General features: G+C 49.2%; 2 protein-coding genes and 1 long non-coding RNA gene across 6 annotated transcripts; 1 reads left to right on the forward strand and 2 right to left on the reverse strand.

Annotated features, from left to right (window-relative positions):
* Nucleotides 1–1,419: 1,419 nt before the first annotated feature.
* Nucleotides 1,420–6,285, reverse strand: mospd1 (motile sperm domain containing 1). 3 transcript variants are annotated; one of them, XM_018733493.1, is made up of 6 exons: nt 6,182–6,285; nt 4,956–5,205; nt 4,451–4,526; nt 3,547–3,767; nt 2,941–3,099; nt 1,420–1,818 (listed from the first exon to the last, which is right to left on the reverse strand). In XM_018733493.1, the coding sequence occupies exons 2-6, from the start codon at nt 5,107–5,109 to the stop codon at nt 1,787–1,789; spliced, it is 642 nt and encodes a 213-aa protein (XP_018589009.1). In that variant the 5' UTR covers nt 5,110–5,205; nt 6,182–6,285; the 3' UTR covers nt 1,420–1,786. The 3 variants fall into 3 exon arrangements, with proteins under 3 accessions (XP_018589009.1, XP_018589007.1, XP_018589008.1); XM_018733491.1 differs by having other exon boundaries at nt 2,941–3,102; XM_018733492.1 differs by lacking the exon at nt 6,182–6,285 and adding an exon at nt 5,444–5,944 and having other exon boundaries at nt 2,941–3,102.
* Nucleotides 6,286–8,240: 1,955 nt separating this feature from the next.
* LOC108922824 (integrator complex subunit 6-like) lies at nt 8,241–22,090 on the forward strand. Its single transcript, XM_018733204.2, has 18 exons — nt 8,241–8,514; nt 8,630–8,707; nt 15,880–16,029; nt 16,116–16,205; nt 16,284–16,467; nt 16,552–16,680; nt 16,775–16,938; nt 17,016–17,168; nt 17,253–17,385; nt 17,594–17,688; nt 17,838–17,948; nt 18,369–18,584; nt 18,723–18,849; nt 19,168–19,310; nt 19,508–19,742; nt 20,001–20,372; nt 20,485–20,578; nt 20,719–22,090. The coding sequence occupies exons 1-18, from the start codon at nt 8,404–8,406 to the stop codon at nt 20,825–20,827; spliced, it is 2,694 nt and encodes an 897-aa protein (XP_018588720.2). The 5' UTR covers nt 8,241–8,403; the 3' UTR covers nt 20,828–22,090.
* Nucleotides 22,091–22,303: 213 nt separating this feature from the next.
* Nucleotides 22,304–24,956, reverse strand: LOC108923031 (uncharacterized). Of its 2 annotated transcripts, none has more exons than XR_001965180.2 (3): nt 24,160–24,956; nt 23,586–23,689; nt 22,304–23,253 (listed from the first exon to the last, which is right to left on the reverse strand). It is a non-coding gene; the product is annotated as an uncharacterized LOC108923031 (long non-coding RNA). The 2 variants fall into 2 exon arrangements; XR_001965179.2 differs by having other exon boundaries at nt 22,304–23,202; nt 24,160–24,952.
* Nucleotides 24,957–24,973: the final 17 nt, after the last annotated feature.

Raw genomic sequence — 24,973 nt, forward strand, 5'->3', positions numbered from 1 at the left:
CAGGGTGCAAGGCTGGAGGGGGAGGGGACACAACCGGGACGGGATACCAGTCCACCACAAGGCACCCCAAGCAGGACTTGAACCCCAGACCTACCTGCGTAGAAACAGCCCAGTAAAAATTACCCAGTGGGTAAATAACTAAGTAGTTTGGTATACAAACCAAAAACTGTGAGTCACTTTTGGAGAAAAGCATCAGACTAATCAATAAGAATAGAGAAGGATTTGAACTAGGGACCTTTGGATTGTGAGACAACAGGCCTAACCAGGACACCACTGGCTGCCAGGTTGTTATTGCCCTGTGTATCTGCTCTCCTGGAAGGAATACATCATATCCATATGCACATGTGGCATTGTGTTCGACAAGAGATTGCCCATGGTGTTATTTTTAGCTCAGTAATTAATTCTCCCAATGAATTGCACAAGGGGCTCTCTCATTGTACTGCTTTTCTCACTGGTAATTCGAGAAAATGCAGCTTGGCCCCAGTGCTGCGCAGATCAAACAAACGACTGCGTTGCCAAGAAGATACTGGCGTGTGTCTGACATCTTATCCTGGGCTGTTTCCACCGCCAGCTGACTTCAGTGCCGCCAAAGGACAGAAAGCTGAGCGCCAGTTTTTTGTGATAATTATCCCATTTTGTGCTTGAATGCACATGAAAACATTCAGCTTGTGAATTTAATACAAGCTAGCTAGTTTAGGGTTTTGTGTCTTCCACTTGACAAGTATTCACTGTTACGTGATACCTGGGAATCGCTTCCCTTCCAAACAGGCAATTAATGAGGAGAGACAGTATTTTACCACAGTGAGACCCTTTCATTGTGGTCGGGTTTAACAGGGAGACTAACGCTGCTCTGACAGTTGTCAATGTGGGCTGCATCTGTACCAGTGAGGCCAGTTGGGGGGGACCTAACAGTACACTGGACCACTTATCTAAGGTGTTCTAAAGTGAGACAAAGGACAGCTTCTTACCTTTCTCCATATGTGGTATATCAACCAGTGAGGTATTGGGGGAACAAAATATAGAAATGGTACTTAAAGGACCTAGGTGCAAATATTATGGGGACGCATTAGGTGCATTTGAACACTGGGGGACATGCCCCCCCCTCCGGCACTGTCCATCGTCTGACATCGTCTGAAAACACTTACAGAGCTGAACCATTAAACAGTCTTGACCCGCGAACCCTGGACGCTGAAGTGTTTTTATTGCTCTCTGTACCGTGACCTGAAAGGAGTCATCATGCAGAGAACAAAACATGGTATCCAAAGTCAAACACACACACGTTGTCTGAAATCGCTCGTCCCAAGCGGGGTCACGGTGAACCGGAGCCTAGCCCGGCAACACAGGGTGCAAGGCAGAAGGGGGAGGGGACACACTCGGGATGGGACAGCGGTCCGTCGCAAGGCACCCCAAGCAGGACTCAAACCCTAACCCACCAGAGAGCAGGACCCGACCAAACCCGCTGCGCCACCGCATCCCCCAAAGTCAAACAGCTTTTATAAAAAGGTCTCCCTTTGTCAAAATCTGGCTGCCCTGCTCCCCATCGGCACCGCACAGTCCTGCAGTTGTACTGATGTGCTGTACATCCACTGTTAGCCCAGTGCATGATGGGATTGCTGTCCTCCACTTATTGTTGCAGTGTTTACATCTTAGTCGGCAACTTCTGCTTCCCACCTCCTTGAATGTCTACAGTAGGTTTTCAGTCTTAACCTTTCCTCATCTCCTGTTTTCTCTTTCTCTTCCCACCTTGTTTGTCCTTCCTTCTCCAGGGAACTCGTGTTTCAACACTTCATGGGTGTAGAATAACCACTGTGAGGAGGCCTGCACCATAGAAAAAAAACAGAAAACATCAGAACATGAGAGCAATGGCCCAGAACAAAGAAGGTGAAGTTTTTAAACCATACTAGCCACAAGTCCATGGTATATACGTACTTAAACCTATTATGTTCCATAACAAAAAAGCTTTTTTACATTTACATTTATTCAGACACTTTTCAAAGAGATGTACATCTCAGCAGAAATACAAATTTGTGCATTACATTAAGAGAACGAGACATAGCTGCAGACGTGATTCTTAAGAAAACCTAGTTTACTTTCCACTTGATGCACTGATTTCATCACTTGGTAGATGCATAAAACGCAGGATAGATGAATCCTGATAACCTTCCTATATATATTTTTTTTTTAATTAGGTACACAAACATTTACATACAATACAGGAGTAGCAGCTGTGTAAAGGATTATCTGGGGATGATCATAAGGTTACGGCGCATGAACATTTACACCATACATGAGCTGGAGAGATCTTGGGTGAAGTGAGTCCGGAAAAGGTGAGTTTTCAGACCCTTCTTGAATGTAGACAGAGTTTCAGCAGTTCTGAGTGAGAGGGGGAGGTCATTCCACCACAACCGAGAACCTCAGTGCTTTACTTTTCATACGCGGGACCACCAAGCGAGTAAAAGTAGACAAGCAAAGGGGTCTGGCTAGGGTGTAGCGGTTGATGAAGTCTTGATTTTTTTAAATAGATTTTTAATCTTTTTTTTTTTTTTAATAAATTGGTTAGCTGTTCGGTTTGTGGCTGGTGATGTGACAAAACATCTACCAGTTGAGGCTGGTGGAGAAACCCTGCTGTTGTGCCTTTTGAGAAAAATATATCACCTGAATTTTCTGTAAAAACATCCATGTGTAAAAACATGAGTAAGGTTTAAAAACTACTTGTCTCTCTGACTGAAGTCAGAGTCAGTTTTTTATTTTTTATTCTGAGATGTACGTCGCTTTGGACAAAAGCATCCGCTAAATGAATAAATGTAAATGTATTTATCATTTGCAATTACACTGGGTACGCTGCGCATTGAAATGTGAAGTGTCTGCTTAGCAACAACAAAGCATTAAAGAAAGCCTTCCCGAGCATTTTGATGGAAAAAAAGACCCACCACTACTGACCAAGAACGTAGGCAGCAACGAGCTTCTTGTTGACGCTTAGATGGAGGTAGAGAGGCACGGAGGAGTCCGGCTCCCCCAGAGTGGGTAACAGGAGGACAATCAAGCAGCCCAGTCCCAGCAGAACGGCAAACAGGCTGGGCCCCCCCGATGTGGTGCGGCCTTCTGGAAGGGGCACAAACATACATGCCCTGGTATGTGTCATAGTGCCCCGCCAGCAACACACCACTAAGGCTTTAAGCTGTGCTGCCATCTAGAGGCATGAAACTGCAGGCTTTTCCAGTTTTTGGCAAGTCCCAAAAATCATATGCAAGGATGGTAATTTTTAAGGAAGGGAAACCGCAAAACTTATTAGGAGTCTGGATATTCCGTGTAAAAGTTCGACTGCAGCGCAGAACAAGTCACCAGTGCCTTCTAAAAATTTTGTGACCCATCTCACACTGCTTAGGAAAGACAATTACAGGCAGAAGTGACATCATAATAGATTTGCATCCCATGAGGTCATAATGTACTATTTATCGACTATGATAACTGAAATAACACAACAGCAAACCTGCAGCTAAATAAGAGCAGGCCCACTAACTCGACCGCTTTCCTGCACTTTCCCACCTGTCTGCTCAAAGAAGACACCTTTGGCAAGCTTCTCTTTCAAACGATGCGTCTTATTCTGGGAGTGAGGCTGGATGGGCTTCTGGGTGGCTGAGGACAGCAGCGTGGCCGTCACCTCCTTTTGGCCCAGGGACTTGCACCGACTCTGCTCTGACACCTGAAGGCGAAACTTGTCGACCACACCATAGTGGCACTCCCGGATGTCTCTGTGGCGGATCACTCTGCCCAGAAGGGGAGAGGGAGGAAGGTGAAGAGTTCAGCTTATTTGCATGTAGCTAACAAACATGCAACCCAAAAGGTCTGCATGACTGTGGCTCTCTACAGTCTATAAATAATTGCATTGCAGGTACCACAATTGTTGATTATGTCCAGAAGATCACCTTGCAAAGTGCTCTGTTTAAACTTGACTTTGTGCAAAATATCAGCCAAAGTAGCACGGTTTTAATCTAGCTGACACACCTAGATACTTTTCCAGAGAAATTCAGGTTAGGTACTTTTCCTCTAGGTACTTCAGCTATATGTACAAGCAAAGCCCACCCTAAAACTCAACTAGCAGCCTTCACCTTCTCTGTCCTTCACCCACAGCCCCACATGCTGCACCTCCTGCTGTGTAATAGGTTACATAATAAAGGGAAACTAAGTCGAACCCAAAGGCAAGGCAGTGTAGAAGTTCTTAACACCAAGTCACTCTTGATAACTGTGACTGTTGACTGAATAAATAATATTCCAAACTTCAAAGCTTCTCATCCGGCAAAATGAGCCCTGAGACATAAATTCTTGTTTCTAATGGAAACCTTGATCTGAAAGCTTGAAAAATTAAGATTCATTATATGTACACCCTATTAACTGGAACATCTGGGGCTATGAACGATGGATATTAGCAAAGTGTCGTGGTGCCACTTACATGTCCACGCAACACCGAGGCTTCACGGCTCCCGTGGCGTCCACCACCACATACTTTCTGGGGGCGGTGCACAGCACTGGAGACAGACACGGACACGTCATCACAGCTACCCGAGCCATTTTGCGTACATCAAGTTGTTTTCACACTGCATTTACCTGATATTGGGGACATAGGTGTAACTGCGGACTAGAACAAAGTGATCTGGGATGTGGTGAGTTCTGTTTGCATAAAGCAGATTGTCTGAATGAAGCTGGGAGGGCCAACCTGCTAAATCAAACTCATAATTCCTTTAATTAATCCTCTGCTCCTCTCAGGATAATTGCTTTTTTAAAGAGAGAGCTGGTAAAACCCACGTCATGTGCTTGTGGCCCCCAGAGACTAGGACAAGGATGGATGCGCGGTTGAGAATATTTTCACAACAGTTTTACAGCACTTTTTTACCGGAAAAACTTCCTAGGGAGAAGGAGGACGTGGAAAGAGCGGTCTCTCTGTGTCTCTCACTGACCTTTAAACTTGATGATGAACTCGTAGGGGTTGTAGAGGGTGAGCACCTGCCTGTGTGAGGCCTGCTCATTGGCATAGAACACCAGCTCTGTGGGAAACACGAACACGGGAAGCCTGCCTTCCACTGCCCTGGGTGGCCGGCTCTGTTGCTGCATTGGCACGTGCTGACCTCACTTCCTGTGCCGCTCTGTGTGGGCGTGGGCCTCCTCCAGTTGCTCTGCATTCAGGTGATCAACAGCATTACAAGCTCCCTGAGGAGGAGAAACAGGGTGCTGCTGATGGATGCAACAAACCGATGGTCATATCTGCGCTCACACATAAATTTTTTGCAATTCAGAGATCATGCAAGAGGCTTCATTTTTGTGTTTATTATATTTGCATTAATTTGCACTCTGTGACAATAAATAATTAAGAATGCTGTTTTAAAGAAAGCTAAGAGGAACACATATCGCCACAAGATTTTCTTCCGCAGCCGTCACGTCATCGCACCTGTGAAAAGTCTCAGACTCAGGCGGTCCCTTTAAGGTGCGAGCCGGCCTCGGCTCCACGTGGCCGGTCACGTGAGCGTGTTTACATGAGCCCGTGCGGAAGTGCCGAGTTTCGGCGTCGCTTGCTGGACGAAAAAGTCTCGTAAAGTGTAAGCAGTCAGTCTAGAAACCAACATTAACAACGTTTATCGGCATCCACGGCCCACCTTCTTCACCCATTTGCTTACCCACTTCTTCTCTTCAGTTTGCAGTTTTTAAAAAGATCATTTTTATTTTAGTTGTGAGAGAACAAGTAACAGCAAGTTATTTCCTGGCCGCGCGGTCCCTGAAATTCCTATATCGATAATAATAATAATAATATTTATAACAGAGGTGGCTGGCTGCCAACGAACGTGTCTTTATCGATTTGGGTTTTTTTTCCTCCTGAGTTTCCTGGGTCGACGCTAGACTCTAGGCTAGAGAGCTAACGATTCACAACCCTCCTCCTCCTCCGCCCCCAAAAAAACTGCTAACCTGAACAAATTGATTTAAACAGGAAGATACATAAAACCCTTCCGCAAACAGATAGTGACATGTGAAAATGCACGTCATAAAACAACATCTTCAAATGTTGTGGACAGCGGCGCTAACGACGTGCTTAGCTCCCCAGCTTTCCACAGCACAGGTAGATATAAAATTGTCACCGTTACAGCCTTTCCTCTGCAATGTGAAACACATGACATGACATCAGAAGACGTACCCTCTATTACTCCGTTATGTGAGTAAACCGACCAGCCAGCTATGTTTAGGTGACGATGTTACATGTATCTTCACACTGACATTTTCTTATTTTCCTTTTCTGCATGCTGCCAATGCAGCTGACAAGGTGCATGATGGGATACTGGAGGGCCCTCGAGATTGCGTCTGACGTCATGACGTTTCAAACCAAGGTCCCGCACCCATCTCGGGCATAGTTTTTAACCAAGTCACATTAAACCCTGCATTTCTCTGATTTAATTAGCATATCAGTGTTTATGAGAAAATTAGATTATAGTCTCTTTGCAAAAAATGACATCATTCAAGTTGTGTAACTGCTGTTCAGATGACTTGGTTACAGTTGTAAACAGTACACAGAGATCATGCTTGTCAACATGTTATTTTACAGTCACATCTGAAGGCATCGTTTGAGAAAATAATTTCATTTAAAGCAGTCGATTTTGTGTGGTTCTACCTTTGATGTGTTGTTTACAAATGTTTCTCAGAAAATGTTATGTGGCAATATGGAGTTTCTGCTTAAAATAATGATCTGTTTCTGTGGGGAAACTGCAGTTCCGTTGAGAGTTTTCTTAAACACAATTTCATCATGTACCCCATAAACAACTGCAAAGTAACTAGTGAGAAGGTTGTTTAATAGTTATTCCGATAGGCTGGCAATATCAAAAGACTTAACAAAACAACTGGCATTACTATAGCACTGAAAACGGTTCAAGATGTAAGTATGTGGCCCAATGATGTATTCATGACATTTTCATTTCCCGGGGAAAGGTAACAAAAAAAGGATAACTTTTCCGTCTTTCTAAAGCTTTAACGTATGCCAGAGAAGTGGTGTCATAGTCAACTGAGACCGAATGCTGAAATGTCGTAAAATTTCTGTGAAAAGCCCACACTTACGAACCAAGTACACATACCAGCACAGTTCTGCACGAGTTGTAAAATGTATAATACTTGAAATATCTAGCCGAAAACAATTTACATGCAATGTTGTATAAGAGAAGTAAAAGAAGAAGATTATTATTTTTGTATGAGGACTGTTAAAATCTATTAAACTGTGCCTTCCACCCCTCCTGAGGCACAGGCCGCCAGCATGGGCTCTCCAGGCTAAAATCCATTACAGTGGGACTTTAAATGCTTTATTTTTCGTTCTATAAAGACTTATGTGTCACTGCTGAGTAGCAGACGTGGCCGATCTTGTCACTACGAGGGACCTGTCGCACGAAGCGTTCCGTGAGCATGAGAGCCTCGAACTGACGTGAAATACGTGTCATATGAAGAGTGGAACGGGGAGCCTCGAGCTGACACGCTGCTCGTGGGAGAGGAGCGGTTGGCAGGGATCCAGGACGCGCCTCACGCACTTCTCAGAAGGCTTGATGATCGCAGTCCTCCAGTTCCTCCCACACTCGTACACGTTCGACCCCGCCGCCCACCGCGGCAGTGGCCCAACTCCCACGAGTGGGTCGGAACATCCCTGACGTGGAAGCCATGTTCGCGCAGGTTCACAGCAACATGGCGAGTGAGCGCGCTTCCTACCACACATACAACCAGGAGGGGAAACCGGGGCGGATTATGTCAAAACTGTACTCTGAAGCACCCCCCATCCCCCCAATAAGAGAGTCACGCTGGAAGAAGAAGGAACGCGGCTGGGGGGCGAGGAGGGGGAGTCCTCTCTTTATTCCGAAATTGCGTCAGTTATAAACGAGGTCCTCACGCTTACTTGTTTACTCTGAGTATATGTTAGGGCTGTTTTTCTCATTTAGCACTCACACCGTTCCGGTACGTTGCCGCTGCGCTACACAGTTAAAAAGAAACTGCCTGACATTTCCCTCCCTGCCAGTTCCTGCACTTCACGCAGGAAGGCGTAAAGGGAGGGGAGACGCGAGAAGCGCTTCCCCGCCTCATCGCATATTCATAGAGGGGGAGTGGCCACGCCGGCCGCATCGGACCAATGTCGTGGCGGCAGCGGGTCGAGGGCGTGGCCTGCCTGTTCGGAAGAGAAGTTCTGTATCAGCGCGAGCCCGAGCCGCGCTCAGAAAAGACAGATAGAGAGTGAGGCGGCAGTAAGGGGTGGCTCTACGACCCTCTTCTGAGGGGGGGTGCGATTAAAGCAAAAATAATATACACACATATACACGCCCAGGCCGCGAGATAGCTCCTATGTCGACATTGTCTTTTTTAGTAAGCATATAGCTTAATAACTCTATTAAAATGCCTATTTTACTTTTCCTGATAGACACGTCCGCTTCTATGAATCAGCGCACTTATTTGGGTACGACGTATCTGGACATTGCTAAAGGCGCGGTTGAGATCTTTATGAAGGTAAAGAGTAATTTTACCCCGACTTTTCAGCATCTTATGTTGCCTTGTGGGAGCAGAGGGTCCCTATGATAGGATTAGTGGAAAATAACGTGTATTGTTTCGTTTTCTTTAACAGCTGCGTGCCCGAGACCCGGCTAGTAGAGGCGACAGATACATGCTAGTTACATTTGATGAGCCACCATACGGAGTTAAGGTAAATAAATACTGTTGCATTGTGTTTTCGTGTGGTTGAGGCGGAGACGTTTTCTGACAGTGAGACTCTGCTGTTCCTCTGGTTCGTAGCTGCGGGTTTTGGGCGGCCTCCCGGCGCTGAAAACTACTAATTTTGTTAAAGTACCCGCACACCCGGAGCGGCGCAGCCTCCGAACATGGCGGACATTTTGCTTTTGTACTAGGAGAGCTCTCGGGCGCTGAGATGGAGGCGGGAACATTTGCGATCAATCATGGCGTCACGCGTGACGTCACGACGGAATAGCCGGGTTCGGATTGGACGGACGGCCTCCGTGACGCCCTATTTTCTCCTTTCACATCCGCTTAGTGGCTTCCTTAAAGTCGCTCCCATTGGCGAGTGGAGACTGGCCTGTCAAACTTGTTTTGATTTGTTAAACCTTTTTTTTTTTTTTTTTTTTTTAAACCCAGCATGTGAAAATTCTAGGGGTATATATTTTCCTTAAAGTCCCCCCCCCCCCCCCCACGTCAAAGTTTTTACAAATTTTGTTTTTAACTAGAACTTTTTAAAAGTGTGTTCCCCTGTAAACAATCAGTTTCCTGTCACCTCTGTACACACACACACACATCCAGTCACATATCCGAACACTGTCACACACTCCCTCCCAGTGCTCCCTTCCAACATTTACACTCAGTGTATATTATTTGAGTCCATCTGTCAAGATTAGTAAACAAAGTTCACGACCTTCGCCAAAGGCTGGGCAAGAGAAGGGCTCTCGACCTTAACATTCGCATTATGCAAGCAACGCCGCGGTATATTTTTGGGAAATGACTTGGCACGGTGAACGTTACCACAAGAAGAGTCATCGGCATTTCCTTTGCGCGTTCGTTCGTCACGTTTATTCATTTACCCGATGCTTTCCTCCAAAGCGACTTGGTGTCACGCTTCTTACTATTATTTACCCATTGATACAGCTGGGTAATTTTACTGGAGCAATTTCAGGTAAGTACCTTGTTCGAGGGTACTACAGCTGGAGGTGAGACTGAAACTTGTGGGTCCAAATGCAGCAACTCTAACCCCTATACTACCAACAAGCTCAGTAATTCACCATTACTGTAGGAATGGTTGTTACGCACACACACACACACAGATCGGGATCGCGGTGTCATGGACCTCCCTGCAGGTACGTAGTGCTCGCTGCTACACTTGTTGTCGTTTTTATTTTTCTACTCTGGAAATTCATCCTGTAAACACCTACTGGACTAAATTCCAGAATTTTATCATTTAGTTAAATACAGTGGTACTTGAAAGTAAGTAAACCCCCTTTGTCCCTTAGTTTTACCACAAAACGGTTATTTAACGAGAAGCATTCCTTCTCACCCGACATAATAGGTGTGTAGCGACCAATTCCATTTAGCTGACCCTTTTTCTCCAAAGTAACTTATAAGGGTAAGATTACAAGCTTATAATTATTTACCTGTTTATACAGCTGGCTAGTTTTTTTTACTGGAGTAATTTAGGGTAAGTATGTTGCTCTAGGGTACTGCAGCCAGAGGGGGGAATCAAACCTGCAACCTTTAGAGCTAGAGGCAGTTGCATTAACCACTATGCTACCAGCTGTCCCTGGAGTCTGTCTCTTGCTTTAGTAGAAACACAGTAGTAGTGCAGGTGCAAAAACAAGTAAAGCCCAAGTTACACTGGTTAAACCAAGTAGGTGAGCATAATCAGGGGTGTAAATCATCCTCATTTTTTCATTTTATTTATTTAAAATTTCGTGCAAGACCATCCATATAGGGTTCATTTACTTTCAAGCAGCACTGTATTATATATAGATGATGATAACGATACAGTTTTTCCAGGAGGATGTTGTCACAGAAGCTAGTTATGGTGGGAGAGATCCTGGCGGTTGAGTATGCAGCGTTTTATGAGAGCATCGGTGGTTCAGATCTCAGGAGGGATTCGTTTGTCGTGCCCCAAGGACTGGTACTTACCCTGGAATGGTCAAGGTAAAAATTAGGCAGGCAGGCAGGATTAGGATCGTAAATCATTTTGGGGTTAAAGTGCTTAAAGTACTTTGCTCATTTGTATGAATATAAATGGCACCGGTACAGGGTTCGAAAAGCTCTTGGGACTTGATCCTACACCCTGCTGGCTTAGTGTTTGTTCCCTAACCCATGTGATGCCTGCTGAAAGCACAGAGCCGCTGATTTATATTTATTCATTTAGCTGTCACTTTTCTCTGAAGCGACTCACAACTATTTACCCATTTATACAGCTGGGTAATTTTACCGGAGCAATGGTAGGGTAAGTATATTGCTCGAGGGTACTGCAGCTGGGGGGTGAGATTTGAATCGATGACCTTTGGGTTCAAGGGCAGCAGCAGCTCTAACCACTAGACTAACGACTGCCCTTATGGACGCTGTCAGAAGGGTAAGACCCCTGTGTGAGCAGCATGACCCGTTCTTTCATTTTCTTGACTTCCGAACGTGATACCTTACTTGCCGTGCCGTGTGTTCGCACGTGTCTGCAGACGTAGCGGCGTGTACTCGAGGCCTAGAACATCTATTTGCGTAACGGACTGTAGTATACACGGGGTACGGTTACAACGCTTTGCGTGCTTCGCGCAAGCTCTGGCGAGCGGCCCGAGTAAATTGCGGAGTACGAAAAAGGGCGCCGGTGTGACTCGGCTGACCCCGGGGGGCGCCGGACGCGATCGCACCTCCTGTCAGGGCATCTGTTTATGTGGACTTGCCATGCGGAGCAGTGCAGTCTGTGTGTGCGACTCACAGCGGGGCGGTGTGTTCACAGGCTGCGGCACCGACAGTGACGGTGGCGCTACCTTATTCCCTGACACTTCATTATCTCCACCACTGGCAGATGGCCAGCAGCCTCTGAGGTGGCACTGGGGGGGGGTGTCTCGAGGGGTTCCTGTCCTCCTTTCTTTGCATTTGTGTCAAGTCTCCCCCTCTGCCACTCTGAGGAGGGGCTTTTTCTCAGCGCTGACAGTGCATCTCTCTAGAGATCGCGGTCTGCGATTGTCCCGGGCGATTTTACTCCGGTTCCCTGAGCTCCGATTTGACTCTTGATGCCTCGTGGAGTTCTGACCGTTCACCGTGGTCTCTTTGTATTTACGTGTATTCGATCAGCAGGCGCTTTTCTCCAAAGGCATACGAGCCAGAGTACACCAAATTGCATTCCGGCAACAAACGAAGAGGTGTAGATACAGACGTGTGACCGTTGAACTCCAGGTGGTTTGTCCGGTACCACCAGGTGCACGTAGAGCTGAGTCCGATCGAGACCCGTGGTGTGAAGCGATTTCGTGGAGCTCTTAGGAGAACAGGAAGGAGGTTGTATGGCGATCTGAAGGGAGATGTGTTTTGAGACCTTTCTCCAATGCTGGGGAGGATTCAGCAGTTCTGAGAGACCGCGGGAGCTCGTTGCAGAACGTCAGTGCCGAGACGCTCGCTGGAGTGGACGAGAGCTGTGGAAGTTGGGAGAGCGTAAGTGTTTGAGTAGCAGTGATGTGAAGGCGACTACTGCGCACAGACGCTTCCAACCCAGTTCCTCCTCAGCCAACGGTGCCCTGGATCCCAGACGCTCACTCCCTTTTCCACATCCAGGACTCTGGACCTCATGACTAGAGCGTGTCTCTACGGTGAACCTTTGCAGGCTGAGGGATGATGCGGACTCCGGGTACCGACGCCAAACCCCGCAAAGTGCCACCACTCTTGTGCTCTGGGCCGTTGTGATCCAGTACGTGGAGTTTGATTGACTTCATTGATTTCAGAGCCTCCGCAGGTCAGAACAAACTCCAGGGTCAGGAGCGTGTGCAGCTTCCACTTGTTGGGTTGCTATGTACAGCCTCCCGCTGTCTCACTTGGCTCATCTGACAGCGGTTGGAGAAAGCGGCGTGTGAGGGCGGGAGAATCGGACACGTGATGTGTGTCGCCCGGGGCTTTTCCTCCAGGAGCAGCTGTAGCTGAAAGGAAGCTCCTTCAGGTGTGTAGGACATCTCAGGAGGACGACCTCCTGGTGCGTGGTGCGTGTGAGGAGCGAGTCCCTCAGTTCTGAGAGTACCGCTCATCTTACCGGAAAGAAGATGGACCCAAAGGTCGTAGGTTTGAATCCCAGCTCCGGCTGCAGTACCCTTCAGCAAGGTACTTACCCTAGATTGCTCGAGGAATAATTACCCAGCTGTATAAACGGGTAAATTGTTGTAAGTAGCTTAACACCATAAGTCACTTTGGAGGAAAGTGTCAGCTAAATGAATCAATGAAATGTGATTTAGCCAGCCAGGGTATGTCAGGAATGCTCCCGAGGCAATTTGGGTTTAGGAACATGTCCTTCTGACAGATGGGATGAAGCCGTTCCCTTCTGAGGCTCAAACCCGTTCAGAACATCAGGTTACAACTACAGTAATTTACCTGTCTAAACAGCTGGGTAATTTGCACTGCATCGGTTCAGGATAAGTACCTTGATCCAGGGTATTCTGGTCTTTGGAATTCATGGTTTCGGTTCAAACCGCTACGCCACCTGCTGCCTGTATGCCGCCGGTTAAATGTCAGGTGTGCACTTCCTTTGTTTGCTGTAGTCGCAGTGACTGTGGAATGGAGCCAGAACGCTGTGTGATCCCTGGAGGCGGAACGTCCTTCTGAGAGCCTGCACTTGGCATCCGGGCAAGGAAGGATCGAAGGTGGAGGAGCGTGGGGGAGGGGGGAGGTGGTAATTGGCTGCCTAGAAGAAAAAAGTCCGCCACCGAGGGTCTCTGTCAGTAGGATGTCTTATTCATGTGGCAGATGGGCTAAAAGTTGCTGGTTCGGATCCCCGGAGGGGGGCAGGGATGTCACTGGTAGTTAACCTGGTTTGCTTTGGTGGGGAAATGTCTCCGTTAATGGATGAGAGCGTCGAGAGTGTGTCAAACCTGTAAGCCGTGTGTGAGAGGGACCCTTCTCTGTGTCCTCTGTGTGTGACTCTGAAGATCTTCCCTTCTCAACGTTCTCAACCGCTTTGAGCTCAGTGACTAAACTGATCCTGGATCAGTGTTTCAGGATGCAGTCTGTATGGGCCTTTGTGAGCTCCTCCTGGACCATTTTTTCTCATTTTTATTCTTATTGTAAAAATAACAGACAGATAGGTAGAGCTGAGAGCGTGGTGGAGAGAGCTGCTGCCTTTGGACCCAAAAGTTGCAGGTTTGATTCCCACCTCCAGCTCTAGTATCCCTGAGCAAGGTACTTACCCTAAATTGCTCCAGTAAAATTACCTAGCTGTATCAATGGGTAAATAACTATAACTAGTTTAACATTGCAAGTTGCTTTGGAAAAAAGTGTCAGATGAGTGAATAAATTTAAGTGGCCTGAGATGGAGGAGTGTAGCACTCTGCATAGGGGGGGGTGGGGGTGATCGGTTTTTTTAAGGTATTGGAGCGCACATCCTTTGATCGTCTTGTACATGTGCAGTGATTTACCCATTTCTAGCGCTTTCACAGTATCAGGTCACGGTAAATACCTCAATCAAGGAGGGATTTGAGCCTGGTTTGAATGAGTGCAAGGCGATAGCTCTAACCACTACGCCCCCTGCTGCCCTGGACACTGCAGTGCTGGTGGTAGAGCTTGTACAGATATGACAGATATATGAAGATATATCTGTGTGCAGAAAGAGGGGCAGGGAGGGGGCAGTTTGCAGAATGTCTCTCACACCCGTGAGTCCCGTCCCAACCCCCCACCCCCTGCAGCTACCGCCAGAGGAGGACAAGGTCACGACCTGCTGCCACACCGGCACGTTAGCATGTTTTGGCCTGTCCTCCCAGGTGGTGCTGCTCTCGTTCCCCTTCCATCCCTTCTCTCTCCCTGCTCAGCCGGTCTCTCCGGCGGGAAGCGAGAGCTCTGATTGCAGTCGCTCTCGCACCCGCGCCATGAATTCTTAATGGCGAAAGCGAGGAAGACGGAGGGCGAGAGAAAAGAAAATCACTCTGTTGGTTGAATAATTGAGAGCGAGTTCCCCGGTCGACCGCCCGTCTCCGTCGAGCTCCAGCGGGATGACACAAGCGAGCCAGAGGCCTTTCTGTGCAAGAACGTGTGTGTGTGTGTGTGTGCGCCTTGCAACTCTGCAGCCTCCCTCTCCCACACACACACACACACACACACACACACACACACACTCTCTCTCTCTGCTCAAAGCTGATCTCTGTATGTCACTAGTTTCCTCTCTCCCCCTCGGTCTCATTCCCTCGCTCCCGTCTCCCTGCTCAGCAGAGCGTGGCCGTGTAAGCTTGCTGCTCTGGAGTAAATACAATCTTGTAACGGCGAGACGATGAGGTAATACTACAAGCGAGGCGCTCTGGTAAAGTGGTAAAGCTGCGACTTGTGTGAGACGGTGCTGCGATGGAGAGAGCATGAGCTCCTCCTTCCACGGCGGGGCCCTGGGGTGGAGACGTGACCCTGAAGCTTTGGTGAATTTGGGATCTTCTGCGCACCCCTACACACTCCTTCACACCCCTCTGCATCATCCCAACGCACTCCAGCACCTCCTCTGTGGAGTCTCACGCTGCTTTGCTGGAAACTGATAACCGCCCCCCCCATCCTGTTGCCAGGCATATGAGACACTGGACACAGACATGTATTACTATTATTAAATAGTAATCATGCAGATGCAGCATTTATACTGTATAAAGCATATTATATATGTTGATTTACTCTTTATATGTGTGTATGTGTGGGTATTTTTAACTGAATAATTACAATCTGTGTGCATTTAGTTTATGGGCACTTTAATAACTGCCTTTATGGGATTTTGCCCACCTGCTGAGCTCCACAGCCACCATGCCACCTGGTGACCAGTTGTGCCAAGTTTCCCCCTGAAGGGTGTGTGAGAGTGATGCAAAGCAGGGTGGGCGTTTAGTGGGGTGAACCCTTGCGGCCCTGGGAAAGGAGGCTCCGATTAGGAGGGTGGTGAAATCTGATTGGAGAGGAGAGGGGAGCGATGCGGCCGTGGTTGACGGGTGGATGTGGGGTCAGAGCGCAGGTTTGAATAGCAGGCCACGCCCACTGGACACACCTCCTACATCTGCCTGTCGTGCCTGAGCTCTGTTTGAACGTGAAGTGTTTGTTAGAGTATCTGAGCACGTGTGTGTTTTGCCTCAGTGTATATAACGCAGTGCGTTTGTAACACCTGACGCCCCCCTGTCCCGTGCCCCGTAGGCGGGATGGAAGGAGAACCACGCCACGTTCATGAGTGAGCTGAAGAACCTGCAGGCCTCGGGCCTCACCACGTTGGGCCAGGCACTGCGGGCCGCCTTCGACCTGCTCAACCTCAACCGCCTCGTCTCCGGGATCGACAACTACGGACAGGTGGGTTCCCGTCTCCGTGCCGCACGCAGGCAGTCCGGCGTCGCTTCCGGGAGTTAACGTGATGGTGCCCCTTTGCTCCCCGGCAGGGACGGAACCCCTTTTTCCTGGAGCCCTCGGTGATCATCACCATCACGGACGGAAACAAGCTAACGCATAACTCGGGGGTATCGGATGAGGTGAGACTCCCTCTCCCCCCCTTCCCCCCTTTCACCTCCCTTCACCCTTCGAAGACGGTCTCTCTTCCCTGGCATCAGCTGCACCTGCCCCTGAACTCGCCCATGCCGGGCAGTGAGCTGACCAAGGAGCCCTTCCGCTGGGACCAGCGCCTCTTCGCCCTGGTGCTCCGCCTCTCCGGCACCGCCACCCCGGACAGCGAGCAGCTGGGCAGCGTTCCCACGGACGAGTCGGCCATCACACAGATGTGCGAGGTCACCGGAGGTGTGTGTTGAGTCCGTGCGTTTAGCGTGCCCTTCGTTTTGTTGGTGCCCTTTGGTTTCCAACCTGTGTGCCCCCGCCGGTCAGGGCGGTCCTACTGCGTGCGAACCCAGAGGATGCTGAACCAGTGCCTTGAGTCCCTGGTCCAGAAGGTCCTGAGTGGTGTGGTCATAAACTTTGAGAAGAGTGGGCCGGACCCCCCCCCGCTGGGCGAAGGTAGGGCGCCGGTGTGGGTCGCTGCCCCTCTGTGGAGCCGCTCCCCTGTGGTCGAGACGTGTGACTCACCCCCCCTCCCCCCCCAACTTTGCAGACGGCCTGGTGGACCCAGCCCGGCCCGTCCCAAACCTGGGACCGCAGACTTGGCACAGCTGCCACAAGCTGATCTACGTGCGCCCCAATCCCAAGACCGGCGTCCCGGTGGGACATTGGCCAATCCCAGAGTCTTTCTGGCCGGACCAGAACTCGCCGACTCTGGTAAGGGGCACCGCCATGTTTGGCGTACACCCGATAACGTGGCCTGTTGATGCACGATGACCATTGTTCGTTTCTAGCCGCCCCGCTCGGCCCACCCCGTGGTACGCTTCTCCTGCGTGGACTGCGAGCCCATGGTGATCGATAAGCTGCCCTTCGACAAGTACGAGCTGGAGCCCTCGCCGCTCACGCAGTACATTCTGGAGAGGAAGTCGCCGCACACGTGCTGGCAGGTACGAGGAAAGGCCCTCCCCCCACTCCTCGGGCGGTCGCACCCCGCCCAGCCCTTGACCTCGTACCCCTCTCTTGTGCTGCAGGTTTTTGTGAGCAGCAGCAGCAAGCACAACGACCTGGGGCAACCCTTTGGCTACCTGAAGGCCAGCACCACGCTCACCTGTGTCAACCTCTTTGTCATGCCATACAACTACCCCGTCCTGCTACCGCTCCTGGGTGCGTGTCCCCTTCGGCCACTAGGTCCCACTCTGGTCTTTGTGCGGGGCCGCGGTTCAGGGTCCAGGGTTTGTCCCACGCTGGAGGGACACCTGATTTTTCTTTAGTCCAGGTTCACGTACTTCCAATTTCCATCATAAGGAAATTCTTCTTCCACATCCTCCCTCCCTTCCTCTCGAACCCTGTCCGTCTCCGCTTCCCCCTGCAGACGATCTGTTCAAAGTGCACAAGCTGAAGCCCAACCTGAAGTGGCGACAGGCCTTTGAGATCTACCTGAAGACCATGCCGCCGTACTTCCTCCTGGTGAGGCCATGTTGCATTGTGGGACAGCGATAATGCCGAAACAGACGTGTGTTTCTACTGTCGTGTTAACCGGCGTGTGACTCGTTGCCAAATTTTATGGATTGCTGTGTGTGTGTGGGTTTCATCCTGCCAATTCCTTCACTGCACAGCCACTCAAGAAGGCACTGAGGATGATGGGAGCTCCCAACCTCATCTCCGACAACGTAGACTGCGGCCTCAGCTACAGCATCATCTCTTACCTGAAGAAGCTGAGCCAGCAGGTGGGGGTTCTCTGCATGGTATGCCAGCATGCATCACCCGTACCCCCAGTCACAAGAGACCCCAGGATATAGGCTTTAGGGTCACTGTACTCACTTCTTTCCAATGGCAGAGAGCAAGCAGAGAGTGTGTACATATCAGCGAAGCTTCAGAAGTCTGTTGATTCCTACTTTTGCCTCTGATCTGGTGGAATGAACTCCCTCTTTACCTCAGAACTGCTGAATCCCTTGCGGCATTCAAGACGGCCTCAATACACGTTTCTTTCTCCGTAAATTACTACGTGTCACAATCACCCATGTAGCCTCAGTTCTACATGCTACTCAAAAACAGTGGTATTGGACAAAGTGGCTGAAAAGAAAGCGGCTTTGGGATGAAAAAGGAAATACACAAAACCATCATGGGGGGCTCCTGTTTGTCCGTAGGCCAAGATAGAGTCAGACCGCCTTATTGTGTCGGTGGGGAAGAGGCCCCCCCAGGAGACAGGCCTCAAGGTGCGATGTGCGTCAAGAACCTTGTCCTTGGCTTGCCGGCGCGACTTCCAGCAGCTGCTGCAGGGTGTCAGCGGGGAAATGGCTCTTCGTCTGGCTGATATCAGCCTCAAAGAGTTTGCTGGCTTTCAGGTGGCCCTGCTCAACAAGGTACAACCTGCCGTGACGGACCAAGGTGGACCGGGGGGGGGTCTGTTTTCAGAGTGACATCAGGGACAATTAATCATTACTGGATATTTCATAAGCGACTTAAGAAAACGACCACATCTCTTTCCACCTTTTGTCTAGGACGTGAAGCCCCAGGCGTACCGGAACGCCTATGACATTCCCCGACGGGACCTTCTGGACCAGTTGACCAGAATGCGCTCCAACTTGCTGCGCTCGACGCAGAAGCTCATGCGAGGGCAGGACGAAGGTAGGAGAAAGAGGCCTCAGATCTGCTCGGCTCAATTAGTGTTTTAGGTGCAGATGTGCGGCGGTTCGGCTGTCGGCTGCTCGGGCACTTTTCACGTTTCTATTTTGTGAACACGGGGAGAAAAAACCAAACGAGCCATTGCAGCTGTAAAGAGCACAGCAGATGTTGCGTTACAAACATTGTCAGCTTTTCTTCAGGTCACCAGCACTGTCCGTCATGTCAAGTTTAATCAGTAGATGGCGCTCTTACTGTAGTCGAACATGGCGTTAGTACGGCGTTTCTGACCGGGACGCTGCGGTTTTGTCTCCGGGGCAACAGACTCCCTGCACAGTATCCCTGTGGCCCAGATGGGCAATTACCAGGAGTACCTGAAGATGATGCCATCCCCCCTGCGTGAAATCGACCCCGACCAGCCCAAACGGCTCCACACGTTCGGGAACCCCTTTAAGCAGGACAAGAAGGTACCCCCCTGCATTTGGTGATTTCACATTCCCAAATTGGGTACGGAGGGGGGTCTCAAGCTGCTCGGTCACATGAGATGTGTAGTCAGAAGGGGCTGAACTGGAGGGGGTCGGAGATGGGACTTGAGGTTGGAAGAAAGCGACTCTTTGCCTCTAAAGCCACCTGACCCTCTTCCCATCTTTTCTCCTGGGCCCAGGGGATGATGATCGATGAAGCAGACGAGTTCGTAACAGGCACCCAGAACAAGAAGAGAGGGGGGGCAGGGGACCCAAATTTGGGGGTGGCACTGAAGAGAAGGCGGAGCATGTCTCCCCTTTTGAGGAGACCCCAGTCGGCACCAATGGTCACCAACCACACGGTGGGAAAGGGGCCCTCAGGGAAAGGTGCGCCGGCTCAGCAGGGACTCATCAAACCCACTCCCCTTCACAAAGGTAGGGATGGGGGTCCATGAAGGGGGAGCAAATAGCGTCAACTATACATGCTGCAGGAGCCAACAGATCCATTTTTTTTTAACCTTTATATGTTTGTTTACATGGAATTTTTCTGTGCAGTACTATTACCAGGGAACCAATTTTAGTCAGAAGTTCTGTTTGTCACAAACATTCTGTGTAGCTCAGTGCAGATAGATTTTGATGCTTGTTTGTGCAACAGGTTAGTACTGAATCGCTTGTTTTTGGTCTCCCCTATAGGAGTGGAGGGGAACAGCGTGATGGGTGTGGAGAGCAACGGAGATCGAACCCAGAGCACAGAAACGGCCGATGGTTGGTCTGGCTGTCTAGATGGCCTAGAGAGATCCACACTAGGTCTTACCCCAGAGGAGAGGTCAGGAGCCAGCATGGGGGAAGAAGGGGTCATGATGGGGCTCGAGGATGGCCTAGACGAGAGGTCCTCTACAGACCATCTGGAAAACTGCGAGGGCCTCAGTCCCCCACAGCAGCAGGGGGCAGCAGAGGAGGCTGGGGACACAGTCACGGCAGGAACTGTGTTTGTTCCGCCTCTGGACGGGACCAATGCTGAGCTGCGCATGCGAGTGATTAAGGAGGTCCGGAAACCTGGCCGTAGTGAGTACAAAAGCGACTTTAATACCGCACTGCCACCGTTGTCAGCAGCGTCACTGTTCCTGCCACGTTACCTGTGTACCTGAGCCCTTTCTGTTGCCGGATTGTCACCCAGATTTCAAGGCGATATTCAGTCTCCTGGAAGAGGTGAAGGGGCCCATAGAGGTGCAGAAGTACTTCATTCATAATGCCATCAAAGAGGCTGCCAGGTGAGAGAATGACAACATCCATTTGGGTCGGGGACGTCGTAAAGCAGAGCGGCCGATGTCTTGGTTCCCACCGTTATTCATTCTTGTGGCTATTTCTGTTAGTGTTCTTAAAAGTTCATTTCTCCACATCTGCCTGGCAGGTTTAAGAAGCGGGTTCTGATCCAACAGCTGGAGGAAGCCCTAGTGCAGATGGACCAGCGACAGCTGCTGCAGCTGCCGACGCGTGTCAACAATGTCCACGGCAGATAATGTGACGGCGGACGCACTCGGGGACAGAAAACACGGAGGACGAGCGCGAGACGGAGACCGGTGGTGATGGAAACAGACACAGCGGCCTGTGTGTTCGACTCCACCCACCCGCAGCGTGGGAGGGAAGACGTAGGAAGGGGCTGGTAAATAGAGGGCAAGCAGCTAAGATGGTGAGTGCAGCACATCTCCTCCACCACCACCACCAGAGGACGCTACAACCCAGCAGACTCTGTGGAGGAGCTGAGAAGAGGACGCACATCTGTGATCCTGTTCCTCCCTGTCCCATCAGTGGTCATCTGTGGCCTGGCCACGAGGGGTCTCGTTTGCAAAGGGGCAGGAGTAGGGCAGACAACAGAGAAGTAAAGGTAGGGGTGGTTGGCCAATGACAGTGAGAGGCCGGAGACACTCCAGATGCTCCTGTCATATACACACACACACACACACACACACACACGTGCCAGTGCACAGCTGGAGAGTAGCAGTCCACCGGGGAGGGCAAAGCGGGGCAGTTAGGCTGCAGGTTGCCTTTCAGCTCTGTAAGCTGGTTACAGGGGTAAGTGGACATAGTGGGTATAGGGGGCACCTTGTACTGCTCTGTTGGAGCTCATATGCAGCATCCTGATAGTCATCGTCCAGTCTCCCAGTTGGACAGTCAGACTTCCTGAATAGAGCAGAGAAGGAAGAAACAGCTAAAAGGCCTTCAGCCTAGAGCTGGCTGAACGGTGAGGGTAGGATGGCGTCCAAAGACACACACACACACACACACACACACACACACACACACACATCAAGACCATTTGTCTGCATGAGGAGTCACATCTACCTCAGCTTCCTCATGTTTTCCGAGCAACTTTTCATCTTTGAGACGTTGCCCTTTTTTTTTTTTAATTTTTTTAAAGTTTACTTCAGACCGACATTCCAGCAGTAGTCAGATGCCATCGTTTACTGGGTCCCTCCCCCAGTTGTCAGCGTTTCACTGGCCCACAGTGCAGCCTCAGCTCTGGTGGTTGGGAAGCCCATCTCATTTTCAAGTCAACCGCCCCCACGGTTCCCACGTAGGAGCGCTGTCATGTTATTTAGAGTGGCTCACGACACATCCCCACACCCCCCGTTAGGTGCACATAACGCACCATTCAAAAGCTGCACACACACTATTGACCCCTTTCGTCACTTCTGTTTTTTTTGTTTAAATAACGGATGTATTATACCACTTTTTAATGTTCCTTCTTAAAAATAGAGATTATTTTTGGACAATATTCTTACCAGAGCATAAAATGACAATATTTTAAGAGAAAAAGTTGTGTAAAAACATTTTTAAGTTATATATGAAAATGGAACCTTTTATGAGTTTTGTAAAAAAAAACAAAATGAATTAAACATAAAAACTAAAGAAGTTTGTTTATATGTACACAAGAAAAATGCAGATCTTTATGGTTTTATGAATTTAGATTCATATTACATTTAATAACTCCATTTTTAATCTAATGGACACAATGAACAGAAAGTTCTGGAAATGCTGAAGATATGCCCTTGCTGCTGTAATCTTTCATAACTACTGTGCTTTTTTTTTTTTTTTTTAAATTGCGTTCAGGGAGAAGGAATCAAAATTCTATGTTGATGTCATCTTGGCAGGGCACGTACAAGTTGTATCCCACAACATGGTTATCGATTTATAGCGCACCCAGGAAAAGTAAGGTATTAACACGGAAAAATATAATCTCATTTTACTGATACATGATTGGGGGAAGGCTCCAAGTATACGGTTGATTTTAAACGTAATGGAAAATTAGCATTAGTGAATTAGCAATGCTGCTAAATCAAACTTCTGAACATCTACATCAAAACAACAACCTGAATAAGCTAGCACCTCAACTGCAGACTTCCTGAGGTGTAGCAGTTGATCACCTCCCATGAAAATAACTGGCTTCATGTTTGTATAAAAGACATTTCCTCTGCAACTCCTAGTGCCAAAAAAAGAAATTAAAGTAAAATAGGTCTTCGTTTTAGATAAAGGTCAGTCAGTCTCTCACAACCACGTGAGGTGGTTACACAACCGTCTGGAACTGGGTAATTCTGGGAACACGGAATCGTCAGGAGGTCAGAACTACACCCAAATGTTTATTTACTAGCCAAATCACGAGCTGAAGTAACATTTGCAACCATGAAATGCGATTCCGAATTGCCAAAGCACGTCTGTAAAGGGAGACGACAGGAAAGTGCAGGTTTGTCCCAGCTTCCCTCTCCTCTTCCAAACAGCAGTCCAGTCTAAAAACTGGGCATCCAGCTTGCGTAGCCAGAGTGGATTTGAGGGTAGTGCCTGGGGGGCGGAGCTCTGCGATGCCTCCTGCTCCAGTGGCCGGAACAGCACCCCACCCCTGTGATTGAACATGGAGAAGGATGGGCGATTTCTCAACGTGTCAAAAGCTCTGCGAAGGAGAGAGAAGCAGGATCTGCGAGACAGTCGCTGGATGAAGAGGAGGAGCTTGGCTGCAAGACCTAGATCATCTGGTTGTGATGCATTAGGGAAAACTGTTGCCACGGCAACAGGGCAAACAGTTACCCTGAGGGAGCTTCTGCAAAAAGGTGATGTGAGGCCATGGCCAATTCAACATCTGATACACAGGTGTGTCACCAGCACATGAACAATCACAATTACATGCATACATAAAAACACAGAAGTCAAATCGATCACAAAATTATGTATTTTTCATAATAAACAGCCCACAGATGAAATGACGACATGTACGTCCAACCGTACTTGTTTCTGAGCTCTGAGGAAGCATCCGCGTTCTTAAATTCTCCTGCGATGCGGACCGTGCCCTAAGAGGTTACCAAAAATGCGAATAAAGCCTGCGGAACAACCTATGAAGAAAGAAACAAGCCATTAGTACCAAGTTAATCCATCACATATTACACACACACACAAACACATTTTCTGAACCGCTTGTCCCATATGGGGTCGCGGGGAACCGGAGCCTAAAACGGCAGCAGAGGGCGTAAGGCCGGAGGGGGAGGGGACGCACCCAGGACGGGACGCCAGTCCGTCGCAAGGCACCCCAAGCGGGACTCGAACCCCAGACCAACTGGAGAGCAGGACCCGGTCCAACCCACTGCACCCCCCTCCATCACATAATATTTTTAAAAAAAAATATATATTTTTCACACAATGATTGATACCACTCTCCAGGTGGTGCTGCAGAAGCAGAGACTTCTACACAAAAAAGGATTCATAAATCAAGGAGAGCACATCATGCTTTTAGATCATTACACATGTTTGGGAGTCTTCCTTCATACATTTACAACTTTTTTTTTTTAAGGGACACAATACTTACCTCACTATAGGCAGTCAGTGTCTCATTCTCCTCCTGCGAGGCTCACGTAGCATCGTCGATCTGAAAAGAGAGGAGCTGCAGGAGGTCTGAGGCGGTCGGTGCTCATCGCCAAACCCGGGGCAGCGTGAGGTCAGAGGTCAGATTGTAACGGAAGGTCTGTTCAAAGGAAAGGACGGTCGAGGCGATGTTTTCCAGCGCATTTACTGCAATGTGTGTCCGTGCTGCTGTGGTGAAACAGCGACGTTTACATCGATCGAATCATAACGACGTCCTAAGATTAGTAACTAATCTCGACGACAGCGTGACGTGAACAGCTCTTCACAACAGTCCGTTTCCGATTTTGTTTCCCCCTCAAACCACATTTACTGTGTTTTACCGCGCGTTTCTGTCGTACTCACGTGGCGCCGCTAATAAAGCCGCGTGCCCTAGCGCGAGGAGCCCCACAACTACACAACACCTTCCCTTCCACACGCTGGACGCCATCCTTATTCTGGCAGGCGGCGCGGCGTAGTGACGTCACACGATCCCATCGCTCTACCGACGCAGAAAAATCGCATCACGTGCGCTGGTGATGTCTTTAACCCTTTCATGCCGGGCCTTTTCTCTTTCATTTTTTCACTTTACAAATATTTGCCGCTCACGCGTTTTCAAGTCAACCACTTAGTGACAACGTCACTGATTAGTTTTTGTGTATGAAACAATACAGCTTCCCCCCCCTCCTTTCTTTGTTTGGCACAATTTTCGCTTTTCGCACTCTTTTCATAAAACTGAATAGATTATAGGGGGGGTGCGGTGGCGCAGTGGGTTGGACCAC

Source organism: Scleropages formosus, chromosome 13, assembly GCF_900964775.1.
Source record: "Scleropages formosus chromosome 13, fSclFor1.1, whole genome shotgun sequence".
In the NCBI taxonomy this organism is placed as follows: Eukaryota; Metazoa; Chordata; class Actinopteri; order Osteoglossiformes; family Osteoglossidae; genus Scleropages; species Scleropages formosus.